The sequence below is a fragment of the Clarias gariepinus genome, chromosome 16, assembly GCF_024256425.1.
Source record: "Clarias gariepinus isolate MV-2021 ecotype Netherlands chromosome 16, CGAR_prim_01v2, whole genome shotgun sequence".
NCBI lineage: Eukaryota > Metazoa > Chordata > Actinopteri > Siluriformes > Clariidae > Clarias > Clarias gariepinus.
In genome coordinates, this window is record NC_071115.1 from 8,630,571 (window position 1) to 8,647,103 (window position 16,533).

At 40.4% G+C, this 16,533-nt stretch overlaps 1 protein-coding gene across 2 annotated transcripts; it reads right to left on the reverse strand.

Moving 5' to 3' along the window:
* Nucleotides 1-5,694: 5,694 nt before the first annotated feature.
* On the reverse strand, nucleotides 5,695-12,534 carry cnp (2',3'-cyclic nucleotide 3' phosphodiesterase). Of its 2 annotated transcripts, none has more exons than XM_053514733.1 (4): nucleotides 12,201-12,534; nucleotides 8,526-9,243; nucleotides 8,313-8,440; nucleotides 5,695-7,267 (listed from the first exon to the last, which is right to left on the reverse strand). In XM_053514733.1, the coding sequence occupies exons 2-4, from the start codon at nucleotides 9,223-9,225 to the stop codon at nucleotides 6,791-6,793; spliced, it is 1,305 nt and encodes a 434-aa protein (XP_053370708.1). In that variant the 5' UTR covers nucleotides 9,226-9,243; nucleotides 12,201-12,534; the 3' UTR covers nucleotides 5,695-6,790. The 2 variants fall into 2 exon arrangements, with proteins under 2 accessions (XP_053370708.1, XP_053370707.1); XM_053514732.1 differs by having other exon boundaries at nucleotides 8,526-9,239; nucleotides 12,201-12,532.
* Nucleotides 12,535-16,533: the final 3,999 nt, after the last annotated feature.

Sequence of the window (16,533 nt, forward strand, 5' to 3'; positions counted from 1 at the left end):
CGCTCTGTTTCAGCGCCCCTGTTTTGTTTCCTCCACCCCCCTCCCCCCCTCTGCATCAGACGATGGGCTGGTCCGATCGCTCTGCGCTCTGATTGGTCCACTCCGTCCCACGTGTCTCAGCTCCGGCTAATTCAGCCAACAAACGCTCATTGCTTAACAGTGGCCTCGTCAGGCGCCGAATCAAGTCCGAATTAAATTAAAGGTTACTACAGCACAGAATAATACAATGCCGGCTGTAAAACTAATATATGACAGAAGCCCTATGTGATATAGTAACGTCTTTATTGTTTACTGGGTTATCGTGATAGGAAAATCCGGATCGAATCATTTGACTCACTAAATAAGAGCCGACTCTTTCCAATCGACTCCAAAAACGACTCATTGGAATTATTTTACTATACAAAAAAACTAGATATTTTATCCAGTAGTAGGTATTCTTGGCCTCATTACATAATCTTACTGTACCTTCTATTCATTATTCATTCATTCATTCATTCATTTAGCAGTTAGCATTGTCGCCGTGCAATTCCAGGGTCTGGGTTCGATTCCCGCCTCAGACATGACTGCAATTCTGGAATTTGCATCATCTTCCCGTGTTTGGTGGGTTTCCTCTGGGTACTCCCACAGATTAGCTAATTGGCGTTCCCAAATTCCTCATAGTGTGTAAATGTGCCCTGCGATGAATCTGTAATGTACGAGGTTGCTAGGGGCCCGGAGCCTATTCTACTACACTTTTGGCACAAGGCGGGGTACACCCCTAATCGTTCAGTCATTTATCTTCTATTTTGCTTATTCTAGACAGCACGGTGGTTTAGTGGTTAGCACTGTCTCCTTGCACCTCCAGAGTCCAGGTTCCATTAGGCTAAATGGCGTTCCAAAATTGCCCATAGTGTGCAAATGAGTGAGTGTGTATGTGTGTGTGTGTGTCCTGCTATGGATTGGCACCTTGTCCAGGGTGTACTTGGCCTCGTGCCCTAAGTCTCCTGGAATAGGCTCCATGCCCCTGCGAACCTGTATACAGAATAAAGCCAGGGTTCTCACCAGATCCAGAAAATATGATCATATAACCCCAATATTATCATCCCTGCACTGGCTACCTGTTCAGTTTAGAATTAATTACAAAATAGTATTACTTACATGCAAGGCTTTAAATGGTTTAGCTCCCACATACCTAACCAGTCTTCTAAAACGCTATAACCCACCACGCTCCTTAAGATCACAAAACTCTGGACTTCTTGTAATTCCCAGAATTTCAAAATCTACAAAAGGGGGTAGGGCTTTTTCATATTAAGCTCCAAAACTTTGGAATAGCCTTCCAGACAGTGTTCGGGGCTCAGACACAGTTTCACAGTTTAAAAGTAGACTCAAGACGCATCTCTTTAATCTGGCATACGCGTAACTCATCCCATAACCTCATACTCCAGTACACCTATCCTGAATGGCAACTACGCTAATTCTCTCCATCTGTTCTGTACTTTTCTACCCATCCCGAGGCATCTGGAGATTGTACCAGCTTCAGTAGACAAAGGCCAACCCTGTGAGGATCCTGAGGCATCCAGAGAAGGACCAGCTCCAGCTGAATTCTGCTTTATGATGGTTGGAGCTACACATCCTGCTCCTGTGCTCCCAGTGATCCAGATCCCATCTGCCCTCCGCACCTACTGACTCATCCCTATGTTGAACTGGACTTCATGTTTATTTAAAGAATTTCTGTTATATTGTACTGTACTTTCAGCTGCATAACACACATGGTGTTATATCATCTCTATGTTTTATCACCCAGATGAGGATGGGTTCCCTGTTGAGTCTGGTTCCTCTCAAGGTTTCTTCCTATTGCCATCTCAGGGAGTTTTTCCTTGTCACTGTCGCCGTCACCCTTGGCTTGCTCATCAGAGAAATTTCATTCATTCATCTCGTTATTATCTAGACACATTTTTCTCACACATACACAATTTATTATTATTGTTATTATTATTTTATTTTATATATATATATATATATTTATATATATATATATATATATATATAAATTTTTTTTTTTTTAATGAATTTCTTTCATTTTTGTGAAGCTGCTTTGAGACAATGACCATTGTTAAAAGCGCTATATAAATAAAGTTGAATTGAATTGAATTGAATTGAACTGTACAGACTCTCATTAACGAACAGTACTACAGGCAATTTGGGAACGCCAGTTAGCCATTTAGAATGAGTGAGGAAACCATAGTACCTGAAGGACACACACACACCAAGCACTGGGAGAACATGCAAACTCAATGCACAACAGACCCGAGGAAATCGAACCCAGACCCTGGACGTGCAAGGCAACAGTGTAAATCATAACACCACTGTGCCACATTATTATTATTATTATTATTATTATTATTATGTAAAGATGTATTTAGGTTGTGTTTTTATTTTTTAACCCATTAGAATTTTTTCATGCAAAAGGCAAAAGGAATGAAATAAATTTAATGCAGACCTGTATAACTTTTCTTTTTCTTTTCTTTTCCATATTTGTACAGCTAAGTTTTCTTAATTTTTTCTTATATTGGATATTTTTGTCTTCAATGGATATATTATTTTTATCCTAGCTAAATTTATTTTCTATTGTATATATTTCTTTTTTATTCATATTCATTTACTATTTATTTTATTAATAATATTTTATTTTTAAGGTGACAGGCGGTCGTATAAGCATTTCACTGCATATCGTATTGTGTATGACTGTGTATGTGACAAATAAAATTTTAATTTTAATTTTTAAACTTTTAATGAACTTTTCATGAAAAATTTAATTATTATGCATAATCTTTATTCGATCACCTGTTTTTTTTATGTATGCACCCCTGCCTGTGGTGGCACAACACTTTGGTCATGCCATTTAGTTTTATGGTCACTGCTTTAATCAGACTGTTTTATTCTGAGTGCCTTTCAGTGTTTAGAAATCATAATGAACCTTGTGTTACTGAAACACAGTGAGTCAGTGTTGAAATCAATGATTTCCAAAAATAACCTGTAGTCATCTCATCTGTGCAAGAATTAGATCATCCAAATCAATAAACCTTTCTCAATCAAAATTTTGTCACGCCGCTTGCACGTGAATGTCTTTGATTAGGACTGGTATGAGAAATGAAAGGAATTAATTCATACATATTTGGGAGCTGAAAATACAGTGCAAATTGCATTAAAACTCATTTTTAAATGTCTCTTAAGTACTTATAACTATTAATTATTCGAGCGATCCTACATACTGGGTGGCTAGACTTACTTTGTGATAAAAAGGTCAAATCAAAGTCTTGGCTATTAAAGTGGATCTAACTTCAGTGTGATTACTTGATGCAGTCTCAGATCTCCAGCCAGGAGACTTTGTCAAAGAGACCAGAGCTTCAGAAGCAAATGTTCCTATTGATTACTGGGGAGGGGCAATAAATGATGAAATACTCAGTTTAAACATTTTAATTGCGGCCACTATAAGCAGACAGGACAGTGGGGCAAAAGGAGCATATTGAACTGGAGGTTGAATAAGCTTTAATTTGGCATAAAAAATATAAAATATATGCTCAGTACGGGGTGCCCCAGCAAGCCCCATCTCAATTATTTCCTGCACCTATAAACATAAACATATACTGCCTGGCCAAAAACAATTATATTGTTAATTACTGGGAACAAGGTATTTAACCCTAACGGCAGTGAGTATCTTCTCATTTCTTAAGCAACCATATCAGAAGACATATCCAGTGGCTGTGACAAAGATGTTAATCTGCTTCAGAAGGGTCAAATTATTGACCTGCATCAGGCAAAGAAAACAACTAAGGAGATGGCCAAAACTACTTAAAACTGGGTTAAGGAATGAGGAATGCATTATTAAAAACTGGAAGAATAGTGGTGAAGCATCATCTTAGAGGAATAAATGTGGTCAGAAAACCATTCTTACCATCCTAAATGCTTAGTGAAATCAAATATGTAAATAAATAAATACATTAGAACTCACAGCTATGTTTAATGGTGAACCTTAGAGCATTTCAAGGGATTGGGATTAAACAGCTGGGTAGGCTTAAGAGAACCACTTCTCAGTGAAACTAATCAGAAAAAAGCTTTCAATTTGCTGGGAAGCATAACGGATGGACTGTAAGGCGTTAAAAATAGGTCATGTGGTCCAATGAGTCCAGGTTTAAGATGTTCCAGAGTGATGAGCACATCAGAGTAAGACGAGAGAGAGAGGAGGGAGTTTATGCAGCTGTCTGATTCTCCCATTATCAATACAAGACCTTGGGAGGGTTATTCAGAGTAAAAGGCTGTCCAATTGACTATCAGTGTGTGCAACTTTCTTTTTGGCCAGGCAGTGTATATATGTTTGATGTAACTGCGTAATCTGCTGTTTGCTTTATTGGTGGAAAATTTAGGATTGATGGCAGGCATGGGTGGAGCTGAGAGGTGGCCAGGGCAAACAGTGTGAAGAACCGTATGGTAATTATTCTTATTATACAGTGCTGTAACTGAATGACTTGGTAATCCTTAATGTCATAGTCTGGCTTGAAGAGAGAACAAGCAACTCAGATAGCTAAATGTACTATTCCCTGGCACTGCTGACCACAACATGCATTTGACATGAATATTAATATTCCTTAAATATCTTTTCAAAGGCATAGCACTGTACTGTACTGTCACTGCCTATTATTTGCTAGAATTATATTATTAGGAAAAAGAAATAAGGCATTGGATAGGTCATACACCGTTAAGGCGATTCACATTATGTCTTTTTCTGTGGATGTGGATTAGTATTTTGCCCAATCATACACTGCCACTCGAGGAAAGTAATAAAGCTTAAATTGGCTGAAAGCCTTAAACCAGGAACAATTGAAAAATTTAAGTCAAACTTTCTAGAGTAAACCTGCCAAAGAAACTAAGGTTAAAAACATGCCATTTATTTTTGCTGATTCGTCCAATAGAGACGAAGTCCTTGGCACTGTAGCAATAATAATAATAATAAAAAAAGTGTTAAGTCAGCTGTTTCCCTGCCCGTTTTTTCCTTTCAGACAGATCCAGGTCGTAATAAACTGAACCATCACAATCCTAAAAATCATCTTCACAAGCACTCATCCTTAATAAAATGGCTTCCCATAACTTACCCAAAATATTCAAAAGTTTCCACCACAAAAGATGTGACCTTCTGTAATAAAAAAAAAAGTTAGATAGTCAAAGGAATCTCAAAGAAGACACAATCTGGCAACCCTGGCCTGCTGAACTACTCTGCTGTTTTAATGCACTTTAAATGCCTGGTGCCACCTTGTGGAGAGACTGTTCCACATTTACTTAGCAGTGATGAAGTTGCTTTGTGTTGAATTTCCAATTTGTCTTGGATTTATTTGCATGGTTAATTGATGATGTGAGGTCTCTAAGTTTTAACACACAAGACTTAAGTCTTAAAAGTCTTGGTTTACAAGTAAAAAAAAAAAAAAAAAAAAAGAATTATTTTTTGTTGTTGTGGAAATTAGGATTTCATCTTCAGTCACAGATGATCACATTGAAAGTGAAGTAGTGGCTTAAAAACGCAACTGAACGGTTAATCGGGGTGTAAAGAATCTTGGGGGAAAATGATCACACAGTCTTTGGAAGACGGCATGAAACAATAAAAAAAAAACAAATAAAACAGGAAGTGTAGTCAACTTTTTAATAAAAACAAGCAAGACACTGTCTGAGCCAAGCAAATCGTTTATTAAGTGTACAAAAAAAAAAAAAAAAAAGAATAAGTGCAAAAATACAGTGCCTCGACACCCGAGGCCTACATAAGCAAGGCGTCTGCCTTGTACCAGCCCATTTGAGACGAAGGCATCAGGGCAGGGGGCCAGTCACAGTATTCTGAGTGCAGCTTGTCAAAAGTGACTGCAGCTGGAAAGAGCAAAAGTGAGACTAGCTCAAAAAGCTAAAGAAAAGGATAATACTAGTTAACATGTGAAGCGGCACATGGCACAGGAAGTCATCTGCCTGGAAATGACTGCAATGCTGCATGAACACAAGAGTTAGGCAAGACAAACCGTTTCACTCACACAGCCATCTACACTGAATACAGAGAGAAAGATTAGTAATAGTAAGTAGTAGTAGTAGTAAAGGCGAAACTGTTAACGGGTCTGTGACTGTAAACACTATAGACGGATAAAAGTTGGGTGTGACTGTAAAGCTGATAAACAGCATGCAATCAGAGTGAAATGCATCTCAAATGTTAGTACAACTGAAAAGATAGATAGAGGGAGGGGGAAAAAAAAAAACTGACATGCTACAAACACACACACACATACATACACACACACCAAGGCCAACCATCATGCACACTTTTGTACCAAACTTAGCAATTCATTAATTTTAGTCTAATTTCAAAAAGATGTAAAAAGGTGTCGAATCATTTTTGCCTGAAAAACAGGTAGTCGGAGCGCCGCCGCTCACAGATCAGTGTTCGATTACACATTAAGTGCAGGGAAGACCGAATGCTGCAGTGCAGGAAGAAACGCTAACGAAGCAGACTGAGCAAGCACCTGGCGAAACAGAGTGGACTACAAACTACAGCACGGTGATTCCTGACCGTAAGGCAGATTCTAAGGCCTTGGTGCTTGTGCTGCCAAGTGAAAGGAAAAGGCACCTGCTAAGAAAGGTCGCTTTGGAATGGGAAGGTGGTGTAGTACGTACCGAATCGCCCACACCCAGCCCTAAAGCTGAAAAACAAACATTCACACGTACACAAAACCAGTCTCAGCCCTAGAACGCCATTAACCCCTCTTCATCTCTTTCCACCTTCTCACAGAATCGAGCACTTCGGCTTCTTCTTTTTCTCCCCCCCCTCCTTCTTGGCTGGTTCGGTAACACGCTGCTTTTCGGAGAAGCTCGAGAACGTGGCATCGCACGTCACCTTCTCCCTCAGAGACAAATACCAGCGACCCTTGCCCAGGTACGAGAGTGTGCCCAGCTCCAGCTCCTCCACAGTGGCTGGTTTTTCTTCTCCTTCCTGGAAGATCAGGATCTCCAGCAGATCTATTCCGGTTTGAACAGCCTCCACGTTCGCTGCACAGCCCAGGGTCACGTGAGCACGGCTGCCCACAGGGAGAGCCTCGACACCGGGGAGGTCTGCTGGAGGAATCCCTACTTTGTCAGCTCCCGTGGGCCACAGTGACAGCTGTTCAGGGGTCAGTGACACGCGGGCACCGAACGTGCGAGGAGTCACTATGAGGCCGACTACAGATAGTTCTGTTGTTGTGTTGTTGGAATCTTTAACCACCTAAACAGGACACAAAAAGAAATTTATTTCTGCTTAAGGGGTATAAAAGATTTAGCAAAAAATAAATTATTTTGAGTGGAGTCACAACCATTTTTAGTGATCTTGGCACGGCTGACCTATTTGCAAACACAATTTGAACAATGTTAAACTGCAACATGGTAAAGGCTTAATGTTAAAACAGTCATTAAATCCATTTGGGACTCTCACAATAGCATTAGTGCTGAGAGATGGTCGAGTGACTGTGTGTGGCACCTCACCAAACCGACTACTTTATTTTAAAACCAAATTTTTTTTTACATTAAAACTTTTTTTTACCTTCATTATATACTTTTGCGCCATTAGAGGTGGTGTGCTCTAAACTATTCACACATTGGTAGGCAGCACAGCATTCTGTATGGTACGGGCCAATGATTTGCCATGTTCGTTTAGAATTCGAATAAAATTTAAAAACAAATAAATAAAAATACCTAATAAAAAAAAAATCGGGATATTTATAAAATCGCGATACTAAGAGAATCGCAAAAAAAAATTTGAATCAGCATGTTATTGTGATAACGCTATATGAGGAGGTCTATAAAAGCTCTATATGGTCTCAAATTGCTTATTGATAGAATCTTAACTGATGAGACCAGACAAGATATATTTAATTAACGTGTTTAATACTAACTGTTTTTTTTAAATGTTGCAAGCGTCCATTTAAATGAGGAACGTCCATTTTTCGACCAATGACACTAAAGGTGATTTACTATAACTAAATAATTCAAAGCTGTCCAGTTCCTGGCAAGTTGTATATATTAACTAGCTCGTCTAATCTCGGCTTCCCCCACAAATATGGGGAAGTAGATACTGTTTTGTGTGGTGTTGAGATGTAAATTAACCACACGGTCAAAGCTCTTCATTTTTTTCTCTCTCCATGCTCTCATTGGTGCATTATCTTTAACCTTACTCAGCATATTAATCCTCAACAAAAAATAAAATAAAGTGATATCAAATAACTTATTTAAAACATTTTCAAGGTTTCTTTCCCAGACAGAGATTGACCAACCTGTAGTTCAGCATATTCTTTTGAACCCTCTGCCTTTCCATAGTCACAGAACTTAGTAGTGCAGTGGAGCGGTGCAGAGGTCTGAAAGAACTGTTCCAGATCCACCTCCTTGTTTACATCCCCAGTAACTAAAAAAGACCAGACAACCATTTTAAAGCCAGGCATCCAGCACAGAGCTATGTACACGAACACACACACACACGCACTACTCACAGTCACCAATATGTTTCTTGAAGGCCTCCAAAGTGTCCAGCGTCTTCAGGAACTCCATTGTTGAACACTTGATCTTTTCTTCAACTTCAGCCAGCAGAAACCAGCCATAGAACATGGGGAGCTCTGGTTCTTTAGGTTGTGCCTCCACCTCTTTTTGGGCCACAGCCTCGCAGGGCTTTTCTGCCTCTGCCTCAGTTGTTTTGGCTTCTGATTTCTCTGCCTCAGTCGGTGCAGCATCATTTGCAGGTTGTTTAGGTTCATCCTTCTGCTCAGATTCTGCCTTTTGCTCAGGTTCCGCCTTCTTCTCGGGTTCCGGCTCCGCCTTCTTCTCGGGTTCCGGCTCCGCCTTCTTCTCGGGTTCTGCGACTTGTTGCTCCACCACTACGATCTCAGGCTTATTCTCAACTTCAGCTGGCGCCTCAGCAGATTTTTCCACCTTGACAGCTTCCTCCGCTACTTTCTCCTTCTCGGGTGATTTCTCTGGCTCTACGGCTGTCTCGGAGGATGCACTCTCTTTGGCGGGCTCCACCTCAGGTGTTTCCCCTGTGGACTCCTCTGCCGGCTTCTCTGGCTCGGGAGGGGCCTGAGCCGAGGGCGTCTCATTCACCTCGTCAGATTTGGGATGCTCAGGGACGGGCGATTCTGTCTCATTGGTCTGAGAAACAGCCTCGGGCACTTCCTGATTCTGATCAGCTTCCATTCCTCAACAGCGGTCTGTCTCGAAAAAAAGGAAACTCATGATAACCATCAGTCCCACAATACGTCAGCTTCACAGAAGAAAGAGTCTGTGCTGTGGCTTTACTGTAAATGACACTGAAAAACTTGACTATCCATGAGCGGTTCATCAAGGAGTACAACGTGCTTAAAAATGTGTAGAATATATATAACGTGCACAATTACTGTCATCAATCAGAGATGTATTCCACTGGATATGGAAAAAAAACTACTAACTTCTTCTAAACTAAAGACTAGGCTTGCAATTATTGTCAATTAACCAAAAATAATACGATTTCACCCCTGCACTGGTAAGCAGATTTGATTTAATAGCAAGTGCAGGTTCAGCAAATGCTAAATCATACTATAAATACAAATCCCCTAATAAACCAAATAAAGAATTATTTTTAAAAGAACAGCTTAACATCCATGCATTTGTTGTCAGCAAACAAGCCAATCAGAATGACAGCTGGAGGTCAACTCATGACCATGTTTGGAGAAAAACAGAGCAGATGTGATTAAAAATCCCTCACGCAATGAAATAGAATCGAGCTAATAACTTAAATAATAATAACGCACAATGCTCGCCATTTGATCAGCATTTAAATGAACACTGCCTACTTGGAAACTTTCAGCTCTCTCTCTGGAAAGTCAGTAATCCAAGTGATGCTGATCTCATCACGTCCCTGGGATAGTGCAACAGTAAGGGATTTTTTTATTTATTTTAAGAAAAAGATCTAAAAGAGTAGAGAGAGATACAGCAAAGCAACGCAAACTACCAACAATCCTGTTTATTTGGAGCATTTATTTAACCCGTATGTTTGGTGGTGGGCATTAGTGGCTCAGTTGTACATTTCTCATCCACCATGCGAAAGACCTGGGTTCAATTCCCACCCAAAGCCCAAACCACAGCAAATGGATGCAGTCTTGAATCTTGTGCCAAGTTGTGTGCGGATCCGATGGTTCGCTGTCGTGACCCCTCTAAGGGTCGTACACTGTAGCAGAGGTAGACAGGCCTACTCTCGGACCTACAGCTCTAGAAAAAGTGGCAGATAAGCTGGAAGATGAGATGAGCCAAGCTCATGCCTGTTTTTCACGTTTCGGTCATATAATCTGATTTGCCTCTACATTAAAAATTCACGAAAGTCTTCAAGACGAGTTGCTGATCTTTTTTATTCAAATACTACCCAGGTTACCCATGGCTCCGCCCATGTGCAAATCCTGACTCCTGTGTTCTCCAGTTACCTACCAATGTAGTGTGCTCCTACGACGGTTTGTCAGCCCTTTTCTGCCCGTCATATGTACTGCCTACTGTTACATTCGGCGAGGAACGCTGGCGACACGCCCACAGTATGACAAAAGTACAAGATGACGCTGCCTACTGTTACACGCTGACAATCGCTGCCCGTTACACCGACCACACAAACACCAGTGATACAGACCAAACATGTTATATTATATAAACAGATAAATAAACAGCCACAAAGGGAACAAACCACCAAGTTAACATTAAAACAGTTTAACAATCAGTAAATAAGATTAGATTTAGTATGGTTTCTGTGGATGTTAAACTTGCAGTTTAGAAAAACACAATCCTATTTTACTCTGCACGTTTATCCAGACTGTCTGTGGTGAAAGCCTCTTGTAATCCGCTTGGATTTTCCACAGAGCCACATCCCAGTAACACCCAGGTAAAATCCGGCGACTTCCTCAGACTCCCAAGAGGCTTTCTGATGAAATCTGAGGATCCACCCATTCTCCCCCAATTACCGCAGGATGCCGTCTGCTCTTGCCCTGACGTCTTTCTGTCCTTACTCCGTATCTTCATCTGTACCTCGCCCCCTCCCTCCACAAAAACCCTGTGCTTTATCTCAAATATCAGATCTCCGTCATTGAGAAACGGCCAGCTGTTTTGTTTCTTTTTTTCTTTTTTAATCTTTTTTTTCCAACTCTGACCACACACCGGACTGGCAGAATTGCACAAACAGCTTTTTTTTTTTTTTTTTTCGAAACATGAAGGACATCAGCTGACACATGTTCCTGTTATCGAGCGCAGAGCAAACTTCAGCAGTTTGGCCACAGCTTTAATGCTACTGACTTTTTTTTTAACTCCTTAGTCAGGAAATGTGGCTTCAATAAAGGCAAGTGAGATCACCAATGCTTTGATGCTTTAAGTATATTGCACGTACTTCCTTCTGCATATGAGAGAGTTTTAGAATGCTAGGTTTTTTTTCCCCTAGATCATGCACAAATCTTCATGAATGAGCTTAAAACTAGGAAGTCTATGAAGTGAAGCAGTATGAGATATGAACACCTGCAGCAAATGGCTCCTTTTGTGCGTGCGTGAGCGCGCGCGCACCGCCCCAAACGAACGCGCACTCCCGTACTACACAGCACTTCTGATATAAAGACAATAACAGCTGCACTAGGTTTGGGGGGGTTTAGGCGCACTATTTAGTGCGCTAGTATGCAGTTTCGGACACAGCCACGCCATCTGATCCGTTAGAGACAAAGAAATAATCACGTTTAAAAAAAAAAAAACGAGGCCCGTGTAAAGACCCCCAACAAATCAATCAATACAAGACAAAAACTTCCAGATTTTTTTTTTAAGTTTTAAAGCAAATGACGCCTATTTCAGAAGACGGAAGAAAAAATATTGGCACCTGAGCTAAAGCGATGAGGAAGGGGGATTAAATGAGGAGTTTGTAATGAGAAAGAAGAGATTTGAGGTGTAGGGAGTGGCTGGAGCTGAGGCATTGTGTGTGTGCATCCATCCACTCGCAACAAAAAGCAAGAAATGCTGCGTGTCACACGACACACACACGCCAAAAGCGACACGCTGCCACATTAAAGGAAAGGCCCATGTGCTACAACATGCACGCGCAAAAAACATACACGCATATACATAGACATCTTAAATATTAAACAAAGACACCCCCCCCCCCCAAAGCCCTTACCTACCTGTGAGTGTCACAGAAAGTGTGTGTGTGTGTCTATGTATATGTAGATATGAGGCACCGGAAAAACCAGCAGCTTTTCCGCGTTTCTCACAGGTCGTCCCCGAGCAGCGTCCAGAGGAAACACAGCACCACTTCTCTTTCTCTCTCGCTCTCTCCTTCTTCTTCTTCCCTTTCTTGTTTTTCTTTTTTTTCCCCCCTCTCTCTCTCTCTCTCTCTGTCTGTCTCTCTCTCTTCTCGAACACGCTATCTCATACAGCGCGGGGGCGCGAGAGCGTGAACGAGCTCGATGCGCGTGCACGTCAGGGAGCTCTAGTGCGGCCGTCACGCGCACACAAAAATGACCCTGAATACGAGTTACGAGCAAACGATCCAACCCAGCGCCTGCTCGTAAATACCCCTGGGAGGAAAGACTGGGTTTTTTTTCTGACGCAACCAGTTTTAAGGATGAATTTTGTATTCTAATATAATAAAAAAAGTAAATAAAAAAAAAATCTGTCTAGTCATTTTAACGGCTAAATGATTACATAATAATTCAAATATTTATTTAGTAAAAATGTGTTTAACAAACGTATTGAGATCATACTATGTTAACACAGCCGTTAAAATAAAGAAGATGACCCCCCCCGCCCCCCCCCGAAAGGGTGTGGTCAGTCACGTGACTCGGAATCAGAAGCATCAAGGATACCGCAGAACTAAAAGAAAAGACAGAATGAGTCCTTAACCTGTAGTTTCTAACTTTTTATCCTGTATAAAGAGTCGCAGGGGGGCCTGGAGCCTTTCCCAGGAGACTTAGGGTATGGGGCATACATATACATACACACTCACTCATTGGCACACTACAGGCTGATTGGCAAAGGCTTAAACCAGAGCACCCCGAGGAACCCACCAAGCACAGGGAGAACATGCAAACTCCATGCACACAGACCTCAAGGCAGGAATCGAACTCAGCCCCTGCAGGTTCAGGGTGACAATGCTAACTACTGAGTCATTGTGCCGCTGGGACTAAACATTTTAAAATGTAACTACTCACAGGACAGTAAAAGATGGCGATCAGACCATGTAATTTTGTACTTGCTATGCATACACTTAATGCATGATTAATTATTGGCAATACTTCCGTTTTCGTTCAACTGCACCATGCAAATGGTGAAACAAATATTTTACTTTTAATCTCTGCATTGTGTTTGCTAAAATAAGACCAAAAATCTGTTATGTGTCTTATTTCATGTAAAGGCAAAAATCTTACAAAATATAAAACAATAGGATAAGATCTTTTACAACTACAATAATAATAATACTAATAATAACACTAACTAGAGGGTAACCCGCCATCTGCATGAAGATCTTATGGTCAACGGCTGCTCCTCATACTGCTCCAATGTCTCGCCAGGCCTTTCTTCTGCCTGTTATATGCGCTGTCTCTGTAGATGTTCTGCAGTCTGATCCAGGGTTTCAGTAGCTATGAGCTCGGCCTGACGTACCTGTGTTTGCCACTGTCACATTTATATATATATCTGTAGAATATTAATAATAGGCAGCTTTGGGTTAGGGGTTCTCACCGCTGGACTGTGTGCGTAGAGTTTACATTTCCTCCCAGTGCTTTCATGCTTTGTAGATTGATTCTCATTTCCCAGTTACCTTTAGTGTGGAGTGTGTGTATGTTTGTGCTCTGCATTGGGTTGGAAAATCATCCAAGGTGTCCTCCTTCTTGTGCTCTAAGTTTTGTAGGAGAGGCTCCAGGCCACTCAGAGTTACACAGAATAAGTAGTATGGACAGTGGGTAGATGATGATGATTATATTAATAATAAGAAGAAGAAGTAAAAAAAAGTCATAATAATAATAATAGGTGACACAGTGGCATACTGGTTAGCACAATGGCCTTGCACCTTCATGGTCAGGGATTAGGCTAACTCGTGTTTCCATAACCCTACTGTGTGTGTGCGTGTGTGTGTGTGTATGCTTGTGTGCCCAGTGATGGATTGACACCCCGTTTATGGTGTACCACACCTTATGCCCCAAGTCCCCTGGGATACTGTATGCTCCAGGCCTCCCATAACCCTGTACAGAATAACCAGTAAAAAAAAAGAATGAATAATAACAATCTTTATTATCATCATCATCATGATTGTGTAATCTCATTATCTTTTTATTTGTTTTGTGTTTCTTATTATTAGCATCTGAAACCTTTTGAACTTGGTTAGTGTCAAACAGGAAGACGTTTAGTAATAGACTAATACCCAATGGTCCTCATGAGGATGTTTTAAACGTGTGCACAAACTGTAGTTGGGGGAAAATGTGATGTCATCACACTCATGAAGCAACTTTATTTAGAATTGCATGACAGACATTACTACAGATCAGCTTTAGAGAAATAAAGTAGTATCGTATTAGTGATCAAGTCGCAATTCACGTGTGTGTGTGTGTGTGTGTGAGAGTAACTGCAGGGACTTGTGCTCGGAGCGGAGCATTTAAATGCAGCACAATCGGACGGGAGCGACAAAGAATAGGCCACGCCCACTTAAAAAAGCACATGTTAGACACGCCCATTATTTGGAAGAAGCGCTTCGTGGCCACGCCCACACTCCTGAAGCGTGTCGTCGATTACGTGTCAGACTGCAACTTGTTTGTTGACAATCTTTTTTTCAAATAGTTTTCATGGTAAAAAAAAAAAAAAAAAAAGGCAAATTTTCACGGTGGACCGTTTACTGTTTATGAAGGATTAGAAGAAAAACAGTGTGATTGAAGCACCCTGACATGGGGATGACGTCACATCCTGTGTAACACTTCTTTTTTTTTTAACACCGGAAATGCGAGGTAACAGACCTCAGATTAGCAAAATGGAGATCTGTCCTTGCCTGAGAGAATATATCTTACAGCAGTATTAAAGTTATCTTATAAAAATAAGTATATAAATAAATAAATAAATAAATAATTTTTATAAATAATTTTATAGAAAAGCCTTGGTACACTGTAAAGTACAGTGAAAGTATCATATCAGATTGAAAGTTTACAGCCCTGAGCTCTGTGCCCTGTGGTCTTCTCCTCAGGTTCTTACACTCACCGCATACATGTTTCTGGGTAAAAGAGTAGAAGTGCGAAGATGTAGGTACATTTGAAGGCATCACACTAGCAACAAAAAAAGCCTTTCTGACCTACATTAACCATATCCTCTTTACATGGTCAGACTTATAATTAAAAGTTCCTGTGTCTGCACGCTGCACACAGACAACCTTAGGTATGTTACATGATGTTTTTCATGATCACTACAAACATGAATTTTGTATAGACACATGAACAAAAAAAAAAAAGAGACAAAGTATGACTATTCTGGGGCATTTTAAACATTTCTGATGCAATTCAACCCATAGTGATGCAATGCTTTCTATTAAAAGTGAGTTTCATATGTAGTTCTGTCCGCCTGTTTCTTTCTTTTGGATATTTGTCACTAAAATCATATCCATAACAGTGCATCGGTTTTCCTTCTGGGAAAAAAAAAAAAAACTCCTATGAAGACATTTTGTATGTAGAACCCCATAAGGGTCTTTCCCTATAAAAAAAAACTTTTTAAAAAACTTACTAATTATCCAATGATCCCTTTAAAAAATCAAGAACTCTTCTGAAAAGATTCCATAGAAAAGGATAATTCTGAGATTTTTGGACGGCATGGCAGTGTAGTGGTTAGGACTGTTGCCGTACACCTCTCGACCAGGTTCGCTTCCCGTCTCTGTGTGCATGGAAATTGCGGGTTTGTGGGTTTCCTTCGGGTAATCCGGTTTTCTCCTTAATTGGCGTTCCCAAACTGCCCATAGTGTGTGAATGATTGTGTGTATGTGTGTGTGAGCCCTGTAATGGATTGGCACCCTGTCCAGGGTGTACCCTGCCTCATGGCCTAAGTCTCCTGGGATAGGCTCCAGGCTTTTGTGACCCTGAATACAGGATAAACTGGCATAAATGATTTTTCTGTGTCGTACACACGACACGTGGGTCTAAAACAATTCTAAAAAGAAGCGATGCGAAAGATTCATTATCAGTTATCGCAAACTTTTGATTGCAGTTGTTGCCAAATCATCATTTTAAAAACTGCATTTTGTATTTATTTCGCTTATCTTTGGGTAATAAAATTGTATTTTTATAGGCTCCTTTCTGGTCACCCAAGGTCGCCTAAGGTCCTAATATTAATATGTTTAATGATCTAAATCATTTAAGTGTGACAAATATGCAAAAAAAAAAAAAAAAAAAAAAAATCAGGAAGAGGCATAAGTATGCTTGAGTTTGTAAGTATGCTGTGTAAGCAACAAATATGAATAAAACATCACAATTATTTATGAATAAT

What these genes read in the sequence shown, in the direction of transcription:
- cnp (XM_053514733.1), bottom strand. Translation starts at nt 9,225, where the DNA reads ATGGAAGCTGATCAGAATCAGGAAGTGCCCGAGGCTGTTTCTCAGACC. An exon ending in CAAGAAACATATTGGTGACT is followed by an intron (nt 8,441 to 8,525) that starts GTGAGTAGTGCG and finishes GGTCTTTTTTAG; the next exon opens with TTACTGGGGATGTAAACAAG. An exon ending in AAGAATATGCTGAACTACAG is followed by an intron (nt 7,268 to 8,312) that starts GTTGGTCAATCT and finishes TGTCCTGTTTAG; the next exon opens with GTGGTTAAAGATTCCAACAA.